The sequence below is a fragment of the Phyllostomus hastatus genome, unplaced genomic scaffold (genome assembly GCF_019186645.2).
Source record: "Phyllostomus hastatus isolate PE091 unplaced genomic scaffold, TTU_PhHast_1.1 phas_contig_40, whole genome shotgun sequence".
NCBI lineage: Eukaryota > Metazoa > Chordata > Mammalia > Chiroptera > Phyllostomidae > Phyllostomus > Phyllostomus hastatus.
In genome coordinates this window covers 99,268,697-99,292,039 of record NW_025333872.1, presented here as the reverse complement: position 1 = coordinate 99,292,039, position 23,343 = coordinate 99,268,697, and the positions used below count along the sequence as shown (strand labels likewise).

The 23,343-nt window shown below is 54.2% G+C and overlaps 1 protein-coding gene across 19 annotated transcripts in view; it reads right to left on the bottom strand.

The window, feature by feature from the left end:
- Nucleotides 1-15,602, bottom strand: part of AFDN (afadin, adherens junction formation factor) — a 103,513-nt gene extending 87,911 nt beyond the window's left edge. For 13 of the 19 annotated variants that reach the window (XM_045843619.1, XM_045843623.1, XM_045843629.1 and 10 more), the window contains exon 1: nt 15,202-15,602. In XM_045843619.1, coding sequence (XP_045699575.1) covers nt 15,202-15,306 — 105 coding nt within the window. In that variant the 5' untranslated portion in view covers nt 15,307-15,602. The remainder of the gene's footprint in view (nt 1-15,201) is intronic. The other 6 variants (XM_045843630.1, XM_045843632.1, XM_045843633.1 and 3 more) reach the window with 1 other exon arrangement.
- Between the last annotated feature and the right edge of the window lie 7,741 nt (nt 15,603-23,343).

Here is a 23,343-nt window from a genome sequence, read left to right as displayed (position 1 = left end):
CTACTGGGGAGCTGAGGGGGCCAGGTAACCAAACGGGGAGAAAAAGGGATTAGGTGCGAGGTTACCGACAGTCCAGGTAAGAGTGCCTGCACTGGGCCGGCAGCCACAAGTGGGGGTGCCGAGGTGTGGCTGGACTGGGAGAATATTCTGAAGGTAGAGCGGCCAGAATTTGCACACAGATTAGATATGAAGCCCGAGAGAAAGAAACGAGTCACAAATGACTGATGCAAGGTCATGGACACAAGCAACTGATAAAAATGAGGGACACAGTACCCAGTGAAAAGCAGCGGCATGTTTTGGGAACGAATCTACGTTTTTTACAACATGCTATCAAGTAATTTCTATCTGCAATGAACTACGTATTCAGTAAAGCTTTGCTTCACAGTAAGATACTCGATTTCCAAAGGGATGTACAGAAGCCCAGCAGGGCAGGGCCAGGCTTCTGAGGCCCTGGACAAAACCCCTCAGACGTCCCCGGCGGTGTGTGTACACGACTGAGCGCCGTGCCACAGTTTCCCACGGTACACCCTCATCAGGGACCTGGCGTGCACACCACGCCCTCCTCTGAAGGGCTCAGATGCAGGAGAGTGGCTCGGCCTGGCCCTGGCCCCGGTCCTCAAGGAGCCGCAGTGCCACGCACGCGCCCAGGCCCCTGACAGTGCCCGTGGGCACTCGGGACTCGTTTCTCGAGTCTCCGGCAAAGAGCGGCTCTCCTCCCCCACCCAGCAGCCAGCTCCCGGGACAACGCCATCGAGCCCTTGGCCGCACGCAGATCTCCTCTCGGCGACGCTGACCCTCCCAAAGGGCAGGGCCGGCAAAACACAGCGTCTGGCAGTCTGGAGCCCTGGGGTGGGAAAGTTCGGGGAAAATGAATAGGACCCACGGGCGCAGAATGGACTGGAAGCAAGGAGATCAGCTGAGTTTGCAGCGGAGGCCAGTATTCTCACACGGCTCATCTGAGAGACGATGCTGGAGCCATACACGAACCTCAGCTCCGCGGCAGCTGCCCAAGGGCCCCTACCTGCTCCTGGGTGCCCAGTCCCCTCCCCACTTCCCTCTCCCATGCTACTGCTCACTGTCTATTCCATTTCCTGCATTCCTCTTCCCCAACACGGGCCACCAAAACCCAACATGGTTTTTGCTTTGTTCTCTAGGCCTTTATGTACAGACCATGGTGAAAATAGCCCTGGAGCTGGCTGAAGACCACCACGGCGGAGGACTGGAGACCAGACAAGGCAGCCTTGTCCCAGGACTGCCTACCACGTCACTGCCAGACTAACCCGACGGGCAAGGCCTCCGTCTCCTGGATCACCTGGTCCAGGGGTGGACGGTGCAGGCTCTGTGATGACAGCAATGACACAAAGCACAGTGAGATAGGACCGCTTTCTGACGGCCAGGGCCGGATGTCCTGGCAACAAGGTGGAAGAGGGTGGCAGGGAGAAGCAGCTGCCAGGAAAGCAGGCCCCCTCACCTCCCTGCGGCAGGGTCGCAGGGACCCAGGAGCAGCAGCGGTGCTGCAGCGTCTACCACGGTAAGGCGAGCACAGTCCCAAGGCAGTGACTGTTGAGTACGCACACCAGGTCAGCCGCAGTCAGCATCCCTCTGCCTCCCTGACCTCGGGACAGCGGTCCCATCGTCCTTAGTCACAGGCCCCTTTAAAAAAGCAGAGGGTTGACTCCACCATTAAAACCCTCGAACTGAAGAGAGAGAGGAACAAACGGGTCAACAAGGCAGACCAGGACGGAGGAGGAACGGACTGGCAGCGCCACAGAGAGGAGAGAGGGCGGCAGGGCCTCTCGGCGCCGCCCCCCCCACTCCCACGAGGGCCAGTGAGAAAACCACAGCTGTCTCCGGAAGAGTGGCCCCGCAGGGCAGAGAGGTCTGAAGGGGCCGAAGGTGTCAGAGGAGAAAGTTCTGCGGGTGGCACTTCTTCTTTGAATCCGCCTCCCTCCCTGCTCCGGGCTGCCGTGCTGCCCACCCGCTCGCCCTTGCCGGCGGGCCTCGTCCTGCCGCCGCCAGCCCAGAGAGCCGGGGCACTCAGCACCACCGGTTCCTGGCCCCTCCATGCCCACGTCCTACGGCACCCTGCCCACCCCCCCGCCCCATTCCTCTTCGCTGTTTGCGTTGAAAATTTCTACGTGGAAATTCGCGAGCACCTCAAATTCACGGTATCTCAGAGACAGTTTCCGTTTCCCCACCCAAAGCTAATCTACTGCTCACACACTTTTTCCTTAAGTTCTGTTGTAAGAATACCACCACCTACTCAGTGGTCAAGCACAAGCCTGGGTTTACCCTGAATGCTGCGCATCACCCTCCAAGCCCCTAACTTCCACTCATTCTCCCCTCCCACGTAAGCTGCTCCCGCAGCTCCGGCCTCACCTCCAGAGACAGCGGCCTTCAGCCCTGTTCGCCCTCCATGCCCCGGACCGATGCCAGGGCGGTCTTGCTGACCTCTCACCTGGAACCTTCTTATCTGGGCTAACAAGGCCAGTAAGAAACCGGCCCTGGCCAACAGTTCCAGTTTCCTGCCAGCCTCCGGCTTCTTAGCCCACGCAGACAGGCACACACGCCTGTGTGCAAGACACGCAGACACACTACTTCAGTCCTAGGTCACACTGCAAAGCAAATGAACCCAAGACCCCAGAGGCTTACGACGCAGTTTCATTTCTCTTTCGTAATACTATCTCACTCCATGGGTAGCTGGGACTCTGTTCCACTATTCTCAATTCTGGTGCCAAAGGCGAAAGCGTCAGCCCCAGCCTGAGACACACTAACTTGTACAGGAAGAGGGAAGAACCCTGGAATGGGGCTTAAAGCTGCTGCTCAGGGTGGCACGTGGCACTGGCCAACCTGATGCCACAAAGCAAGGGCCTGGCCTCCACACACAGGGGGGAGCCGTGAGTACTGGGAACAATGCGACCTGCAGGCAGGCCGCAGGCGTGCCTCCGTGTTCGCAGGCACACGCGCAAGGCCAAGGGCACTGAACGTGTCCGAGTGGGCGCTCTGCCTCCCCTCCGCTGCCCCCACGAACTCCACGGCGTTCGGACACCCGTCTCCCAGAGCGAGCATCCCCTCCGAGGCCTGCCTCCTGCAGCACTCAGCTCAGCTCAGCACGTGTGTCCCCACAGGCGCGTCCCGCACTCCTTGCACACGACGGGACAGGTGACGACACGTGTGCCAAGAGAGCAATGCGCTCTGCCAGGGGCGCCCTCCCTCACACCCGCCCGGAAGCTCCTGATCGAACGCAGGGCCACTGCAAGGGTCAGGTCCCTGCCCCTACTCACCGCCCCGCCACAGGGTAACCCTGTGTGCCTGGCCACCCCCTGCTGCCAGAAAGGGGGATACCAGAGAGAGGCACCAAGCGCCCATCGGGCTGTGCGTGCTCAGCACTTCCACAGGGACTGACGCACAGCAGGTGACCGCCCCACGAGTGACCCTGGAAACAGAGGCAGACAGGCAGGGCCAGGGCTGCGCCCCAGCCCCGTGAGGGTGAGGGTCACTGCAGCCCCCAAGCCGGTCTCCCTCCCGTCCTGGAGGCCCCAGGCCGCCAAGTCCTTGCACTTCCGCAGGCCCAGTCCCCACGAAGCCTGACATCCTGACAGACGGCACACGCTCAACAGATGCTAGTGACCGAAGGAATGCTGCCTTCGCCTGAGATAAAGCCCAGAGAAATGTTCAAATGTTGACAGTCCTAACAGGGCTAAGCCAGTAAAAGAAAAACACATGAAACCGAATCTGCCAAAGAAGCAGTTTCTCACACGCACCACCGAGCCCATGACATGGGTGCAGAACTGTTCTCAAAATTTTTGCTCATGGACAGAAGCTCGTGGGAGCAAACAGTGATTGTCACTGCATTTGATGTGAGAGCAACAGTGCCTCCCAAGAATTGAGCTGCAGATACCAAGCACACGCTGCAGATAGGGTGTCATCGCACTGATAAAACGCGAACATCCCAGAAGCACCAGAAATGTGCTCCGATGCTGTGCAGATCACAAACACGTAACATTTGGTGGTGTGGGCGCCACCTGGTAGAACAGTAACTTTTTAAAGTTAAATTCTACGCAGTGTTAGGACACAAGCCCCAAGGCGGGCGACACAGGCATGTGCCCTGTCCAGCTGCTGTGAGTAAGGCTACAGCAGGGCGCAAAACGGAAGCCGCGTGCGTCTGATCGTCGAGGGCAGGGCGGCTCCACAGCCCCGAGTCAGGGCCCCCGTTTCCGACCTGGCCCCCTGCGTCCCTGCTTCTCGCGAGAACAGAAAACACAGACTCACGACCAGAAGAGGGGGTCTGCAGGACCTGAGGAGGCCTGCTAGGCTCTTCCCTGAAGCTGCATTTTGGGCTGAAATGCAGTTGGGTAGGAAATGTAGTTTGGGAACGGCAAGTACTTGTTCAACAGACAGTAAGGAATCGTTAGCCACCATCGAGAACTACATGATGAAGTTCAAACATCACGGGTATGGGGGTGGAGGCTGATGTGGAAACAAAACTTGGTGAAATTAAACTAACAGCCCTGGAAGTGATGAGAATGAACAGGTTTACTCGGGTGAACTGCGAAGGGCCGAGGCCACAGCAGAGACAAGGAGGGCGGCCCTGAGAGGACGCACATGAAGGGGGAAAGGGACACGAGGAAACAGTGCGGGGGGACGCAGGCAGGGCCCTACAACCCTCAAAATCGCAGCCGCGTCTGCAGAAAGGGGTCTGAACACGGCAGGGCAGGGCCTGGGGCAGCTCCCTCCGGGAAGCTCCCACACCTCCCCCAGACCCCCCATCCCATCCCTGCCCCAGCCTGTGCTGGCCCCGCGCTCTCCGCGCGGTCGGGAAGTGCAGCAGGGCCTGCACCGCGCCGGTACGAAACACGGGACCCTCTTCTCAAGGATAAAAAGTTAGCGTAGGGCTTTCCAAAATCAAGATGAAAATCAATGCATTCATGTACACATCTGTACACAAAACCAACGAATTATTTACACATCATACATGATGTAAATACAACTAAACAGTTCTCATTAGTCTTACAGGCTTGTGCTTCTTCGCGAAAATTAAGCTCTACGTTACTCTGTATTTTCGTATGAAACGTCAAAACACTGCCTGCACTGCGGAGATCCTACATTTTAAAACTCCACAAACAGAGTGGCTCAGGACAAAGTTGCCAGACTTCCTGGGTTCGGACGACCGCTCCACTCTGCACACCCCTGGGCAAGGGTCTGACCTCTCCGGGCCCTGGCTTCTTCCCCCACGTCCGAGGGCAGCGCGAGCGGCAAACCCCACGGGGCTGCTGCAAACACTAAGGGACAATGCACACAGAGCGCCCACACCAACGCCAGCGTGCAGGCAGTGTGTGTTCACAAAACACCGGGGTGGCAAAAGTCCGTTGCGGCTTTTCCCTACAATGGCTCTAGTAGTGCTTAATCATCTTTAACTTCAGTTGAAACAATTCTGTTAGATTGTATTGTGACAGCTGTCATATCGGCGTGCATTTAAAAAAAAACATCGAAACTGGTGAATTTCTGTACAGCCATTTTAACATTGAAGATGGAAGGAAATACATGACATTTTTGGCATATTATGCTTTATTATTTCAAGAAAGGTAAAAATACAACTGAAATGCAAAAAAAGATTTGTGCCATGTATGGAGAAGGTGCTGTGACTGATCGAATGTGTCAGAAGTGGTTTGCAAACTTTCTTGGTCCTGCTGACATTTGGGACAAATAGTTCTCTGCTGTGGGCCTGTCCGATGCACTGGGAGATGCTCAGCAGCACCCTGGCCTCTGCCCTCTGGAAGCCAATAGCAGGAGAGCACCGACATACTCAAAATACCCAAATCAATGAGTTACTGGTGAAAGTGGAAAATGTGCCTTTTTAGGGACATTTTATCTTAGGGAAAAAATGTAACAGACTTTTTGGCCAACCCAGTGTTGAGTATAATAATTACCAGAATAAGCTACATAGCTTTTAAAAACTGAACTCCTAACAAACACATGGCTAGTTAAGAAACACAATTCTGTATTGGCTAAAAGCACAAATACTTAATAACCAGACACAACTAAACATACATTCAAACTTCAAGCATCTTCCAAATATTTTTAAATAAGCATATTACTTTCACAACAGAAAAAATAAATTTTAAAGTGTATAACCTTGCTACGGCAAGGTAAATATAACAGCATAAATATTTTTAGTGCTTTTCCAGATTTACTGGCTTTTCAAAAAAAAATTTTAATTGACTTAAGAGAGAGCGAAACACTGATTTGCTTTCCCATTTGCTGACGCACTCATTGTTGATTCTTGTCTGTGCCCTGACCGGGGACCGAGCCCACAACCTTGGAGTAGCAGGACAATACTCTAACCAACTGAGCCACCCTGCCAGGGCCCCCGATTTACTGGTCTTAATTTTATTGTCCTTGACACTCCCCCGAAGTAACAACTTCTTAAGGGTAATAATAAAAATAACATTTTAAAACTGAAATCGAGTTTGGCATAAAACATATTAACTGTACCATGAACTCAACAAGGTCACCTTTGCCAAACTTGAATTAAAAACACATTGTAAAATGTTCGAGCCCCAGACTACGAAGTGGTACGAACACTGTCCATGGTACTCTGTCTGGGAAGGCTCCTCCTGCTGAACAAATGTGCAGAGGCTCAGCTGACCTACAAAGGAGTCATTTATGACTTCACTCACTGAGCAGTTAAGATTTCCTATCTGTAGTTTATTATCCTGATAAATAAAAGCAATGCTTATTAATAAACACATTTCACTAAGTGATTAAAATTCACCAAAATAATTTGTAATGCTAGCTGTAAACAGGAAATGGTCACCAAAAATTCACAATGAACTTACACCTAACCATGAATCAGCACAGTATTTGTCGCAAAACAAGGTGCCACCAAGTAGCTAAATTAATCTTAAGATCTGCCAATCGCACACATAAACTCAATATTCTCACACTTATTTTTACCACATGCATTTTAAAAAGCAATGTATTCAGATATTATTTTGAAGTATTAAAATTCCTTCTTGTGTAAGGCTGGTTTTAGCACACAACTATTACCTGTCTGTGCCTGTAAGTCTGTCCTTCACTCAGGAAATACGATGTAGCTAAGGGAAACTACCACCAAAAATGACAGAAAAAAGACGCCCTCACAGCCCACAGCGGGCATGATCCGGAGGCTATCCATGGCAAGGGGAGGCTGCGAGGACAGGCTCGAGCCTGAGGACACGGCCCACGGCGAGCGCACACCCCCCACCCCGCCGCCTGGAACACGTCAGACACCTCTGTTCTCTGAACCAGAAACTGGCCCTGAGTAGGAGCAGCCCAGGTTGCGTCTTGAGTCGCTCAGAGCAATAAAACTTCACAGTTGCTGTGACCAGCAGTCTTCAACAACAAGACACGACTGCCTGCATCTTACTACCAAATAAGAAACTAAAACAGGCACTAATAATAGAGAAAATAATCAAATTTATTACAAGTAAAATAACAAGTCAATATACCTTGACATCTACACCTTTCCTCATAATGTTAGTTGTTACACGTGCTAACTTTATACTCCTAGTTGGAAAATACCATACAACACAGACTTTAATATCTACATTAGAATTTTTTTTTAACGTGCCCAAACCAAAATTCTGAAAACCCACTGCTAAGTATCCTGGGCAGCAGCCCACGAGCTGGACCCTGCTGGGCCACCGTGAGGAGGCCGGCACGTCTCACGCCGCTGCTCTCTCGCCGGGCTGGCATCTGCGCAGCCAGCCGGGCGAGGGCAAACGTGCCTCCGGAAGAGGCCCCTGAGCAGCTGGGAGCCGGGGGTGAGCCAGCGCCGACCAACCGCGGTTCTGCGCACCGGCGGGCCCTGTCTCCGAAAGGAATGGAGAAAGCCCGTACCTTCAAGTGCTGTCAGTAGTAACACCCGAGCTTTGATGGGAAATTCAAGTTTTGAGAACTTGTATCCACCACCAAGAGCTTCCGAATACTTCAGATTTCTCAGATCAGTGGGGCCATTAACAAATGTGACATTCTGATATTGTTTAACGAAACATATCAACATTTGAAAACCCATGTAAACCAATGGAACAATATTTTTCAAGTGGCCAACCCATAATGGCACAAAACCATGCATGGGTGAAAAATCTATTCAAAGTACAAGACAGAAAGACGGACTGTAATACAACACAATACGAAATGTAGTTAAGACTCTTCCAGAGCAGAATTTGCACCAGATATGACAATACAGCACTTGGGCTCAAACCAGAAACCACCATAAAACTGATTCTTGCTTTTACTACCAATGTCTCTTAAAAATAACCTCCCCACGTTCCTGCCAACACAAAAACTCATTAATGTGAAAATGTAATGTAACAGAACCTATGGGCCCGTTAAAGAGGCCGCGTAAAATCACGGCACCCTTTACAAGCATCCTTCTGGAAGTCTGCAGCACCGAGAACCTCGCCGAGACGGTGATGCCGCCGCCCACCCAAAAGTAACACACCCGCAGGACAACATGCCGCTGCACACTCTCGCGCGCCTGGAGAGCACACCGGTGTCAGAGGGCAGGGTGTGCCGGACAGCGGTCACACGGTGCTGTTCCCACTCACATGCCCCACTGAGGGGGGACCAGCAATCTCAAGTCCGGGGACCAAAAACTGGCAGCGGTGGCGTAAAAAGAAATTATAACATAGACACTTTACTGGTTCTCCCGTAAAAAATGAGGAAATACCAAGAGAATGGTAAGTAGGTCACCATGGAGAGTACTAGCAAACAAGGGTGAAGAGAAAGCACATTTTCGGCAGGAACAGCCGGGTTAGGTGTGCAGGGAGCCGCAGACTGCCTCCCCCCGCAGAACAGGTGCGAGCCCGAGCGACCGAGATCCGCGAGCGGCGACTCCGAAGGGAAGCAGCCGGCGGACCGCTGTGACCAGGAAGTGCAGCACCGGACGGCAGGGGCAGATGAGCGCTGGCCCCCGGGCCCAGGTTTGGGGGTCCCACACCGTTATTACAGAAAACAAGGAAACCTCCAGGTGGGGTTGTTGGGAGCAAGACAAACCCTCACGTGGAAACAACCTGCCACACTGCTCTCACTGCGCAGGCGGCACAGAGACGTCCTCTCTCAGCCTGCTTCTGCCCCGCCGAGCGGGAGACGGCTCCAGAACCACGGGGACATGCCTGGTGACACCCCGTGAGGACGGCCTCGTCCGGTCCCCCCTCACCGCTGGGGCCCCAGCGTCACTAGCAAACTCAAGGCGCAAACCTTCGGGCCCCGGAAAGGACCACAGTCTGAAGCAAGCTCATCTTGTTCGGACCCAGCGTTGGGGGGACGACCCCAGTGTGCGCCCCCCCGTCCTGGCTGAATCATTCGCCACAGGAAGGTCCCTCAGGTCCCCGGACTACCACGACAGCAGCTGGGCAGCAGAGCATGCTGTGCGGACTGAACCCACAGACGCGACCATGCAAATGAGGGCGGCGAAAGTGCACATGTCATTCTCTATGAGCAACACACCTTAACTGTCCTTAGCACCGATTTATCATAAATTTCTTTTGAGTAAAAGTACAGAAACGTTGGCTATTTTCCAGTCACAGCAAACTATTCAACCTCAGCTCCTCTAAGCAATGCCTTTCACGGCACACAGCTACAGCACGCAGGTGTGAAACGTCCGATGACCCTCCTCTTCAGAAACCAGCTTACCCTGGGAAAACATCCTCCCGGCCTCCACACGATCTACTCCTGCCTGCGCTTGCTCTCTCACCTTGCAGAACGCAGCCACTCTCCAAGTTCAGTTATGAAGGTTCGGGTCAATCAGGCATGCCACAAGATGAGTGAGGTTTCGTATTTCTGTTGCTGCTGGCACGGAACCCTCCCACGACCCACGACCGTAGCACGTGTAGCTCGTGCACAAAGACGGTCCAGCTCTGAGAGCATGCCCGCACCCGCTGCCACCTCCTATGTGTGGGGACGCCGAGTGGAACGGGCGGGGGACAGACCCTGCCAGGCTGTCCGAGTTAGCCCACAGGCAGGCCAAGCCCAGCACTAGCTCGTTAATGGGTCTGCAGCACTTGGCACACTGCTCATTATCAAACCGACGAGTGTAAATGTAGGTCAGACAGATTTCCACCCCTACTGCAGGGCACCAAGGGGAACGTGTACATCCTAAAAGAATCAGCAAACTTCTGAACAGAAACCAACACTATATATACCTCACTTGAAAATAACTTACAAGTAAGGGGTCAGTTTAGTTTTACGTTCCCTACATATTACTTGCATATCTATTTTATTGATAATAAAGGAAAACAGGTTTCTATCAAAATAACTGCATTAGTTATCACTTTTCTGACACAGTGCCAGAGTTCAGGTCTAAGAACAGCATTTATAAACAAATTAACCTGCGCCACCAGATTTAGCAACCAACTCTGAGTAACGATGCTTTGCTCACTGCAATTGCTACATTAAATCCTCAAAGACAAAACCTTAAACCCTTTTTTCTTAAGCTTCCCACCAGTTCAGTTCCATATCCTGAGCTCCTGCGACTCACATTTTTTCAAGAACATGAAGAAACTACTACTACTGCTATTCTACCATTAACCAAATCTAAAACTTGATGGTTCTAAAAAGCCTGCAGTTACAACATTTACACTGCATTGTCTACAAATTGCATCAAGTAAAATCCTTCCTCATTGGCAGGAAGATAGCAAATTTAACAAGGTGAGGCAAGGTCTTTACCTCAGACTCACCAACACACACCCGTACAAACAGAAACCTTAACCAGTTCGTCCAGGAATCAAAGGTTATAACCGCCACTGAGGCTCAAGTTATAAAGACAAACAAAAAAGGAACAGGTATGCCTATAAATGCTGAAACACACCACTGGCAACTATCATCATACACGAGTCACCAGGAAACAAGACCTTCCCAAGCACTAATGTGCAACAACACAACGGCTGGTTTCAGAGTGGTTTCCAGCGCAGGTCGGCGGAGGACCAAGCCGAGCTACAACGCAAGCTCTGTGCGGAACACAGACCCGGCTGTGAGTGCGCACTCTCGCGCTGGACTGGACCGGGGGCCCGCCCACCCCACCTCCGCTGATGGGCCAGAGGCTCGGCTTCACACCCACCTATGGGCAACATGAACCACCACATCACTTCTCAAGATCAGTCAGGTAGTAAAACAACACACTCCCCTGAATAAACCACATGTGGGAGTCCACACAGATTCTAGGTTATTTTTCCCATCACTGCAAAAAAGGCAAGGAACTCGAGAAACAGCAAACAAAAGAAATGACTCTAAGAAATATAATATCTCATGAAGAAAAGTGGCCAACTACCTACCTGGTATAGTTCCTGCATTCAGTAGAAACCTTTCTACAAAAGGATGAGACTTGAGAACAAAGTCTTTCATATGTACTAGCCTCACACACAGTTTCACTGTTTTGCAAGAGCACATTCCCCACATTTTGTCAGTACACGAAGAAAGCCATACTCAGTACATCCTCTCCACAAGGTATTTCCTAAACACCCACCACGCGACAGACATCAGACCGTGCGCAAGAGCCGGACCCCGAGCCCGCGCCTTCACACGCGACGGGGGACGGACGCAGTGCGCCGGACGCTCCAGCAGCAAAGGGCGCACACAGAACCTCTCCCGAGGAGGTGACGAGAAGTACAGACTGGCAAGAAGCACTCCCCCCCAGTAAGTGCCTAGAAATCCCTAAAGGAAATAAAGCCTTAATATTAAAAACAAGAAAAGGACAGGACTGAACAGCTTTAAGAAGTCCGTATTATTGAGAAGTCCGTATTATTGAGAAGTCTGTATTAAGAGTTCCAGTTTCGCACAATCATCAAGACCGTAATTCAGCTTTCAATCAATGTCCCGGTCATACGATGTCAACACTGAGTTTAGATCATGAATTTTCATTTGAAATTCCAAAAGACTCGAGCGCTGAAGTGAGAGAGGGGTTGAAAACCGTGCAGTGATAACATACCACCTGCCTTTCCTCTGGAAGCCTTCCTTTTACACACAATTGTCAGTGTGAAGGGAGAAAAGCAAACGTAAAGAGGCTGGTTTTGAAGCATTCTGCTTTTCTTATCCAAAAGCCCAGCCTATCATCTTCCGGAAGAAAAACCACAGAATTATCAGTGCGTATCAAGGCTGCCCGAAACCACCAATCGCAGATGATTAACAGAGCGATAAAATTTGATAACAGATACTGATCACTGGACCCGGAAAAAAAGGCAAACAAAAGAAAATAAACCACAACTAGACTCCCACACACACCAAAAAGATTATCCAAACATAAATGTAACGCTTCCTCCTCATTCCTGCAAATCAAACTCCGCAGTAAATCTGCTCAACATTTGTTGAATAAAATAAAGGCCATTACAGGGCTAGCATTCTTGTAGAAAACTAAGAAATGTAATTTGTGATGGCCAAATAGAATAAAAACTCATCAAGATGGCAAAAAATTCCAGACGAGTTTAGATAAAGCAAAGTGAAACCACTGGCCTTGCAACACTGAATCAGAGACAAGCTCACCTACATCAGACTGAAAGATACAACACGCTCAGTGCAACACTTCTGCCCAAGACCAGAATAATAGCGCGCAGAGGTTCTCCAGAAAACGTAACAGAAAGTGTGACCTAGAGACCAAGGAGCTAAAAAAAGAAAAATAACAACAGGAGCACTTGAAAATAATTTATTTCATCATGAAAAGCCCTCTAATACAATCCTGGAGACCATTTCTGAAAACAGAAATGATCAGGTATGCATGGGGAGGAAAACGACTAAGTGAAATCGTTGTTTTCAAAAACAAGTGCTTCAACTTTTGCTTTGTTTCGGGCACATGCACACGGCACCTCGTCCTCACTGCAGAGAGCTGGGCACAGCGGCTCCCCACGGAACAGGCCGGTTTCCCTTCAACAACCACCCTTGTCCGGAAGCAGAGAAAAGGGAGAAACTGGTTGCTTAAAACAGAACTTAGTGAAATCAATTAACCACAATTTGTTATGATTCAGGATTTTCTTAAACACCAACTCAATCTCAATTTAAAATCCTAAAGAGTGAACTGAATTATCTACTACTGAACTGAAGAAATATTCCTTTTCCCAACCAGACTTGGGAAATCTCTCAAAAAACAATTATAAATGGGCCCATTCAAACAGAAAAACAACACAACTACGAGCCACGATAATATTTTACATCCGCATTTTTTGAGCCAGAGATAAGGAAAATGAACTCGTTATTCTAGAAGACAACCCGGCCCTGAGAGCCACACCACCGCATGTCACCTTCCCTAAGGCCCGCCGGGAGGGGCACCTACCGCGCGTGAGGGTGCACCGCCGGCATCTGACTCCCCAAGGGGTCACCTCTCACACCCGGACTGCAAGGTGACCCTGACCACCGACAAAGGGGTTCCGGCCTGACAACCCATCCTAAGGGAAAGTGCTGTAAATCGAAGATGTATTTAATGTATCTAACTGCCCAACACCACACCTAGCGCAGCCTACCTTAAACGTGCTCAGAACCCAGTAACAACACACACACACACACACACACACACACACACACAACAGCGCTGGCAACACAGTGCGGAGGAGGGGGCGGTCAGGGAGCAGGGGCCGTGGGCCCTGCCCAGGCTCACAGAGGGGCCGGGAAAGACCAAATCCCCAGGACCCTACGCCCCGCCCCGCCCCCCTCCCCGCCGCAGCTCCACCACGAAGCCTGCACCCGCTCACAGGGAGCGCGGGCGACGAGCTGACCCGGGAGGGCGGAGGAACGGAGGGGCCTTCCCACCGCAGGGAAGCCACTCTCTCGGTGTAAACAGGCACCGTCCACCGCGCTCGGGGCCACAGACCGGGGTTTCGGGGTAAGAAAAGGAGTCCGGTTTCACGAGAATGTTCAAATGTGCCAATATGACTGGTGCCCCAGAGCTGGCATTTTAACAAATGACCTTAACTTTGAGTTACCTATGAAAGCAAGTCAAAAATGCATGCTGTGGAAACACTGGCCTCGGAGGGCACAAACCCTGCGAAAGATGTGTTTCCTGCTGTTCAGCTTCACTCGGCGGCTACAGCTGCGGAAGGACGCACAACCCCACACGCTCTCGTGGTGAGACGACCTCCCGGGGCCGGTCACGCACACAACCTCCCCCGTCCCCAGCCACCGGGGCTCAGCCCCATTTTCGAAGAGACCGGTGGAGCTCCCAGGGGCTCGGCCACCAACAACGACCATTGTCCCAGAGCCGCAGCGAGGGTGACTTCCTCCTTCCCTCGGGAGGACGCCCGGGACGCGCCGCCCCCGGACCCCCGCCCCCGCCCCCGCCCCCGCCCCGGGGCCGCGCCGCCCGGGGCCGCCGGACCAGCCGGCTGGGGGAGGGGCGCCCCTCCCTCGACCTGAGCTGCGGGCGACGCCTGGGAGAAGCCCCTTGTTCTCCGCCGGAGTCCAACCCCCGGCCGCGCTATCAGCAAATCCGCGCCATCGCAGCAACTTTCCCGATACGCGCTCTGCTCTCGCGGCTGCCAGCCCCCAGGCTCCCGAACCCACTGAAGCCAAACGCCGCCGGTCACATGCTCTCGCCGGTGACAAAGGTCCGCGCGGCCCGCGGCCCGGGCGCCGCGAGCCCCGGGCGGCGGTCGCGGCGCGAGGGGAGGAAATAACGCCCGGCCACGCCCTCCTCTCGCGGCAGGACCCCAGGACGGCCTCGGCCCCGACCCAGCCCCGGCCCCGCCCCCGGCCCGCGACCCCGGCCCGCGACCCCGACCTCGGGACCCGGACCGCCCCGACCCGGCCGAGCCCGCGACCCCGCCCCCGGCCCAAAACTCCCGCCCGCCCGCCCGCCCGCGACCCTCTCTGGGCCCGCGACCCCGACCCCGGCCTGCGACCTCAGGCCCGGCCCGCGACCCCCACTGGACCCGAGACCCCGACCCGGGCCCGCGACCCCGCACCCGGCCCGCGACCCCCGCCTCCGGACCCAGATCCCGCCCCCGGCCCCCGACGTCCACCCGGCCCGCGGCTCCCGCCCGGCGGCCCAGGGCACAGGTGACCGCGCTCCACCCGCGCCGGCCCGCGCGGCCACCCCGGGGCGCCGGACGCGGCACCCGGGGGGCAGGGGCGGCCCGAGCCGAGGCCCCCGAGGGGCGGGGGTCCGCCGGGGGGGGTGGGCGTCCGCGGACGGGGAGGCGCGGCGGGTGGGGGGAGGCCGGCGCCGGCCGCGCGCACCTCGGTGGGCTGGCTGATCTCGAACAGGTCCAGCCGGTTGGCGTTCCAGTGGTGGATGATGTCGGCCAGCTTCCGCCGCTCCTCGTCCCGGCAGCCCGTCGTCATTCTCGCGGCCGCGCTCCTCGGCCCGGGCGCCGCGGGGGTCGGGGCCGGGGGCGCGGGCGCGGGTGGGGCCGGGCCGGGCGGCACTGCGCGCCCACAGGTCCGCGGCCCGGCTCCCCGCGCTCGGCCGCCTTCGCGCCGCCGCCTGGCGTTCCTCGGTCTCCGCGGGCTGCTCGGCCGATCGCGGCCCCTCCGCTTCCCGCTCCCGGCTCCGCGGGCGCCTCAGCCTCCTCAGCCGGCCCGCCCGCGTCAGCCCCGCCGGCCGGTGTGCGCCCCGAGCGCCCGCACGCGCCGCGCCGCCCCGCCCGCCGTGCGCGCCCCCGCGCCGCGTGCTTGCGCACGCGCGAGCGCGCCGCCGCCGCACCTCGGGCGGCCTCCGCTAGGTGCTGCTGCGCGCGCCGCGCCGCGCCGCCCGCCCGTCCGCCCGCACGACCGCGGGGGTCCCGGCCGAGTGCGGCGGGGCTGGGTTCCCACGGCTCCACGCTCAGGCCGGCGGAGCTGGGTCCCAGAGGTGCTGGGTCCCAAAGGTGCTGGGTTCCAACTGGCCAGCCGGCGGTGCAGACCCGGCGCGGAGACCCGCGTCCGCGCGTGCGGAGTCCGGCGCCTGGCCACGCTGACCGCCGCAGGAGGCCGGCGCTGTCCTCCCTCGCGCCCGGCCCCGGGAGGAGGGGGGGGCCTCCCGATTGTTCCTGTGTCCCTTCAGGGCGACTCCTTGGCGGTGGGGTGAGACGCAGCCGACTTTCCAAGGAGGCCTTCCCCGGAGGAGGGTAAATCACTGCGCCCTGGGTGTCAGCGGTTATGTTTTGAATTCCTCGCGGGTCTTTCCAGGCCTCCAGGTGATCGGGTCCCCGGCTTTGCCCTGATTTCTCCGGCGCAGGCTGCTCAAAACACACAGCTTCCCAAAATGTATCCACGAGGCTGCAAAGGCAGACTATGGACCGCAGAGCTAAAATAACAAATAATGCGGGGTTGGGGGGTGGGGGGTCCGTTTACGCCACAAGACAGTGCGAAAGCCTGTAAGTGCCCCAAGGCATAGGCAGACCCAACATTAATCTCCATCTCAAGTTCTGTAAATTTGAGAGAGATTTGTTTCCTCGGGTGTTTTTAATTTTTCCTCCCCCTCCCCCCCAAAAAAATTAACAGCAGAGCACATTCCGCCAGGCTGACCCCCATGCAGCGCTCATTCAGCTAAAGTGGGCTTCCCTCCCGGTGTCCGCGACGTGTGTCGTAGCAAAAAGGCTGCGTCTTTGAAATTCCGAAGCTGAGTGGTGAAAACAGAGAGCTCCGTGTGACAGAGCCTCTTTATTTTTGTCATCACTTTGTCTGTTCCGGCGCGGAGATGGTTTTTCTCTCCAGCAGTTGGGATTCCCTGGTCCTGCTGGGCTTTGTCCCCAGCCTGCTTTTCTGCGGCGCAGCACAGAGCGGCCACATAAGGAGGCTTTTCAGCACGAAGCCTGAGGTGTTGAACCAGTGCCATGCGGGATGAATTCTTCAATAGACCTCCAGTCTTCTTTCCCAAAACTAAAGTGCGGCGACTTGCAAGCAAGCGTATGTGTGTGAACGGCATCTTCCTGCGCTGGCGCCGCGTCCCTTTAGGCCTCTGAGTTCCCCTGCTTCTTTGTAGACCCGGGTTGTGTTTGTTGTTTTGTCTTGTCTCCTCTTTGTGGTGCGCGCCCTGGTGTGCATACGGCTGGCACTCTCTAAGCTAGGTCCCCCACACGCCACGCGGGTCATCAGACCCGGTCTCCGCTGCATGTAACAGTAAGGGCTTTATTCTGGGCGAGGCTGTTACCGGGAATGGCTTGGCTCTTCAAAGAAGGGATTACTTGGAGGAGCTGGCGATGACATTGCTGGTGTCCACAGTAAGGCCCTGTGGTATTATTGCTAAAGAGAAAATTCGGAATTGCCAGGAAGTTAAGTGCGGTCTCCTGGCAGGCTGTTTGTAATGAAAGATACGCAGCGTGCGTGAGGTGCACCACACAGAGAAGGCTGTAAATCAGCGCTGGGTAGTATTGTTTTTCTGACTCTCATTAACGCCCCCCTTGGCCCAGACTGGGATGGCTCAGATGGTTGGGCATCAGTCTGCAAACTGGAAGGTTGTGGGTTCGATTCCCCAGTAGGGGCACATGCCTAGGCTGCAGGTTCAGTCCCTGGTCGGGGCGCATACAGGAAGCAACCAACCGATGTTTCTCTCTCACATTGAGGTTTTGCTCCCTCTTTCTCCCTCCCTTCCCCTTTCTCTCTAAAAATAAATAAGTGGAATATTTTTTAAAAAAACCCACTCGTACTATGTGCAAGTGGTGTGTGAAAATCCAAACTGTAATTCACAGTCCCAACTGACTATGGTTTATCAGTAGATGTTCAAAAGCAGCCTGAACCCCACAGAATGCCCATGATTCTTAAGTCATGAAGACTCGTGCAACCAGCACATCTCTAGGCCATGACAGTTTTCATTCTCCCACTAATCGTCGTTGTTCCAGAGGCCAAGGTAATGTGCCAAGCATGTGCTAATTTTGATGCCACATTTTAAGAATAGTGAGTAGACAGAACGTCCCTAGAATGTCCATCTTCTGTTCTCATTGTACTACTTGGTCCGGATGCATTTAAGAAATCATATTTACCTGTTCAAGAAATGCTGTATAACAGCAAAACCACGTGGGATTTGTGTCAAGCCCGCCTTCCACACAGACAGGCTGAACGTGAGGTGACAAGACTACAAAACCGCATTGGGTGAGGTCGAAAGAGATTAATGTTTTAAATATATGAGTCTTTAAAATTTTATTTTCTTTTTTTTAAGATTTTATTTATTTAGTTTTAGAGAGGGAAGGGAAGGAGAAAGAGAGAGAGAGAAACATCAATGTGCGGTTGCTGGGGATCATGGCCTGCAACCCAGGCATGTGCCCTGACTGGGAATCGAACCTGTGACGCTTTGGTTCGCAGTCCATGCTCAATTCACTGAGCTACACCAGCCAGGGCTTTTATTTTCCACATTACATTAAACTTTTAGTTTTATTTTTTAAAACATTTCTAGTTACACTATTTTTAAAAAGTAAGAGTTCCAGTCAGCATTGATCTACAAGTATTTCTAAATATCTCTAAAACTTACGTATATTTACAACCTTAAACTATCACTCTATGTAATGGGAATACATGTAATTCATGTATGTGTACATATACATGACTATGGTCGTTGAAAAATTGTGGTTTAACTCTGGACACTGAAAAGGTGTTTAGATCTATTTTGAAAGCCAGGATCTATGACCACCAGTCGTGACGACCCTCTGCCGGCCCCGGGTACCAGGGGCTGGGAGACAGAGTGCCAAGGACCAGCCTAGGAGTGGCACTCCATCTCAGAGGGACACGTGATGCGACTCTGTCAGCCTCATTCAACGACCGACAGATCCTTTTGTTTTCTAACCACCAGTAGGTCCCACCTTCTGGTAAATCAATCAGATGTGAAGTAGTTTAAGCCGATAACTGTACCCATCATCTCATGAGCCCTCTTACTGGACATAACCATTCAAAGGGTGGTCTGTACACAAAAACGAAAGGCCGTAATAACGGTGCACAAGTAGCGGAACTCCTAGAGGGGACTGCCTTCCGCGGCAGCCTATGCGTGGGGAAGTGAACCTAGTTCATCTGGAAAGTGGGCTGAGTGAACTCCTCCTGGGCCCAGCCCGGGGCCAGAAATGTCAGTGTTGTTCCTGGGGTTTGTCAAAAAGAAAATTCCAGAGGTTTAAATCTCTCAAAGTAGGTAAGGTATGCGCTACTCTCCTTGAGACGCGGAAAAAATGTATCTTTAAACTCTTCTTTCTTCCTTGTAGTTCCACGTTCATGACGTTTAGTTAAATTTTAGGTTCCCTAATAGAATCGTCAAGAAACAGGCTTTCACAGAGAAAGTAGATATCAAAAGCCCCTCAATGGGAATTTAAACTTACATACTTAAAAAAATTTCATCTCACCAACTCAGAAAGAAACCTGTGGTTAAATGTGTCCTCTAGCATTTGATAACCTACACTAATGCTGCAGAAGAAAAAAGCCAAATCTTACATAGATATTTACACTGGAAGCAAAGAAAATAAGACCATGCGCGTGTGCACGTGTGCGCGTGCGAGGGGGGAATTAAACCGTGCGAACGTGAGTGGGTCACCCTTCAGCATGTGGGGAATTGCGCTCTGTGGCCTCGTTTTCACTGAAGGCCCCTTGGTGTCCAGACCTACCTGGTTTCTGCTTCCTCGCCCACGCCCCGTGCTGAGCACAGCATGGCGCTTTGCCCCCGAGTGGCCGATCGCCACTGGCTGGGTTGAAGGTCGCAGCCACGGCGCAGCGTCAGGTCGCCGGGCCCCCGGGGGCCACCCCTGCGGAGAGATCCCTGCGAGGGTAGAGGCGCCGCCCCCCTCGGCAAGGCTTCGGACGCCTTGCTGAGTGCAGCCTTCCTCCTGGCCCCTCGAGGACACGCGGGCTCGTCCCAGACCCGGGCGGTAGGAGGAGCGCGCGCCGCCTCCTTCCTGCTGCTGTGGGGCCTCCGTCTGCTGAGGGGCTTCGGGCGCCTCTGCCAGCGGGCTGTCCCTGGCACGGCAGGAGCAAAGACCACGCAGAGGACGGCTGGAAAACCAGGTCCTGAGATGCGCGGCGTGGAACAACCCGGACTCCAGCCCCCGTTTTCGCAGGCGCTGGGAAACGAAATCTCGGGCGAAGGTTAGGACCGTCACAGACCCAAGGACACACAGAACAAGTGTATCCACTGTGTCCTCACACCTCACACGCCCTTTTCTGCCAGAAAATGTGTCGTGTAGGTCTATAAACGTGTCTTACAATATAGATAATTCATAAATATTACATACTGCATGTAACTTATTATTTACCGAAATACATGTGTGTAACTATATTATTTTATTATTTACAGAAACATGTTATAGAATTGTGTCATGTATAACATGGTGATATATAGGGTATATATCATTTTGCCGGAAAATTGATCATTTGCAACTCAAATGTTCGCTAACTGTTACTTAAACAGGTAAAAACACCCGGTGAGGGGGACGGGTGCTGTGACGTGCTCTACCAGCAGTGAGACACGGGAAACCACGAGGCGTCAGTGTCGAGTGCATCGCCCACGGGACGCCTGGGGTGAGACGCCCCGGAACCCCCCCACACCAAATCCCGTCCTCATGTGCCAGCGTCTCCGGAAACCCAAAGTGCCAGATTGCAGGCGTTTGCTTTAGAAAAAGCAGGTGCAACTCAAGCGATTTAAAAAGTACTGTTGAGTCCTGGCCAGTGCGGCTCAGGTGGTTGGAGCGTCACCCATAAACCAAAAGGTGGAGAGTTCAACTCCGGGTCAGGGCACATGCCTGGGTTAGAGGTTTGGTCCCAGGCCAGGGCACATACAACAGGCAACTGATGGATGTTTCTCTCTCACTTCCATGTTTCCCTCTCTCCCTGCCTTTCCCCCTGTCTACAATCAACAAGCATGTCCTCAGGTGAGGAGGGAGGGAGGGAGGAAAGTACCGTCGACATTGACCTTTGCAATAACCCCGGGAAGTGGGAATGTGGCCTAAGGCTGCCGCTGAGACGGTGACAGCAGTGGGGCTCGGAGGCCTCGGCGCCACACGGACGGGTTCTGCACCAGTGGGGGATGAGGGACAGGAGGGGGATGGACCCCGCAGGGGTGCCGGGAGCAACACGAACACGCCCTCGGACCCACGGGTGCACAGCGCGGAGGAGGGGCTGGCGCGGCATCGTGCCAGACTCGGGCCCCAGCACCGGCGGGTCCTGCGAGGAGTGGGGCTCCCATTGCCTGGTGAGGACCGAAGCTCCAGGAGAAGAGGAGACGCTGGCACAGCCTTCCAGCCAGGAGCTGAGCGGCGAGGCGCAGTGGCTGCATCTGGGGTGCCTCCGGCCTCAGTGATGGGGCGCTGCAGGGCCTCTGCCAGAGGGAGGAGAGAGCTCACGGGCAGGGGCGGGAACCCCACCTAGGGTGAGCCAGCGACCACACACTCCGATCCGCATGCAGAAACCAAAGGCCACAGGCCTCCAAAAGCAGCAACCTGAAGGTGAAACCACCCCGTCCTTCTGAACAGAGCTTTAAGTAAATGCTTAGGAACCTTAAAGAAATCGATGATGGGATAACATCCAGGAAAAAGGATAAGAAACTATTAAAAAACTGGCAGAAATCAAACAAGAATTTATTTTACAAGACTCTGTCAGAAATCCTGATAGCGTGACCCAGGGACATGAACAATGGTGTGGGGGTGGCCCGAGGGAGTGGGGGGTGCTGGGTGGAGGGGCAGGGCAAAGGTGGAATGGGGACACCTGTAATAGCATAATCCATAAAACAGAATCTAAAGAAAGAAATGCTGGGAGCAATTCAGTGATTGACATGAAAGCACAACACTAAGAGTAAATGCTGAACACATCTGGAAAGTAGAATGGAAAGAAAGAGATTTCTAAAAATAAGATTCCTTACAGGACAGGAGCGAGAGGCTGGGAGCCCACTCTCGTCAGAATTCCAGAGGAGGGAGGGAGGGGGTGGCAGGGAAGGGGCAGTGTGGGGAGAGAAGGGGCGCATCCCCTGGAATGCAGAGGCACGGGGGTCCTCCCATTAGAAGCGCGCTCCCGCAGCGAGCAGGGGGGACGGAAGACCGACCGAGAGCAGGGGGGACACCACCTCGGGGGAGAGGGTGGAGCTGCCTACCTGAGCCTGCACGGGGGGACAAGCGCTGACTCCGAGGGCAAACCCAGGAACTGTGTCCCTAGTTTGGGGGGCAAACAATCCAGGAGAAGACTCCGCCGAGACAGGTCCAGGTCCAGGTCCGGCCACCAGCACAGCTTGGTGTCTCTGCGGTCAGAATGCCCTGTTTCCAGAAAACCCCGTCCTGACCCGGTGGCCGGCAGAGGAGGCAGGCGGGCGAGGACTCTCCAGCCGCAGGTGCCTCTTCCGTGCAGGTGACCGGGCAGGAACCTCCGCGATGACAACCACACCACGTGGCTGCGTTCAGACCCAGGTTCCCAAAGCTGCTGGTCAGCAGAATTCCTTGGGGGGCTTTTTCCCCGTAATTTCTCATGGCAGAAAGTGTCCGGTGACGTGCACGGGCAAACTCATGGGGCGAGCCCTCTCCGCAGCAGCGCCACCGGTCATCACAGGCCGCCTCCCGTGTCCTCCCCCTCTTCCCTCAGCCCTGGGCTGTTTTAAAATCAAAGTCGGACGTCGTATCATTTCACTAGAAAGTGTTTCGGATGTGTCTGCAGAAGGGAAGGACTCCTAAAAACACGTGTTTCCTGACATCATCACCGGACCTTGACGTCCTCGGTGATCACGACTGGGCACACACGTCAGAGGAAGTTTCACCCCTTCTCGCTCCCTCCTCCCCGCCCCAGACCCGGGGTCAGGACGCAGGGCGAGCCGCACGGTGGTTCTCAGGGTCGGATCACCACCAGCTCAGACGACATTCGGGATCCTTTTTGACCTTGAGGCTGGGCCTCTCCAATGTCACGCTTCTCCCTCCTCCTAGTGGGGCCGTTCCCATTGTGGCACCGGACCAGCCCAGAGGTCAGACTTGTGCTGTGACCAGAGAAGCTGGGATTTGGGGGGGAAAAAAAGTGCTGGGGAAAGAGTCAAATTCCCAGTTCGAGACCCACCTCCGACTCACTGCAGGACAATGAGCGGGGTCCCCGTAGCTCTCTCAGACTCAGCTTCCGCAAATGACAAGGACACATCTCACTGACAGTTGGCTGGCTGCCCGCCTCCCGGAGCTGTGGAAGGGTCAGAGGAGGCGGGTCAGGCCCTGGAAGCCGAGCTCCAGGCGTCCGTGGGTGAGGCGGCGCCTTCCTCCTGCCGCCCGTGGGCACCGCAGGCCGGGGGTCACCAGTGCACCTGAGAAAACGGGAGTCCAGAAAGGTGTTTGTTTTTTCAATACACTTGAACGCCAGTGACATAGCACAAAAGTATCCACGCTTACGTATGTGGAAACAAAGAAAATCATTAAATTTTAACTCTCGTGCATATTTTTAATTATTCAGAGACGCTTTGTTCGGAACACT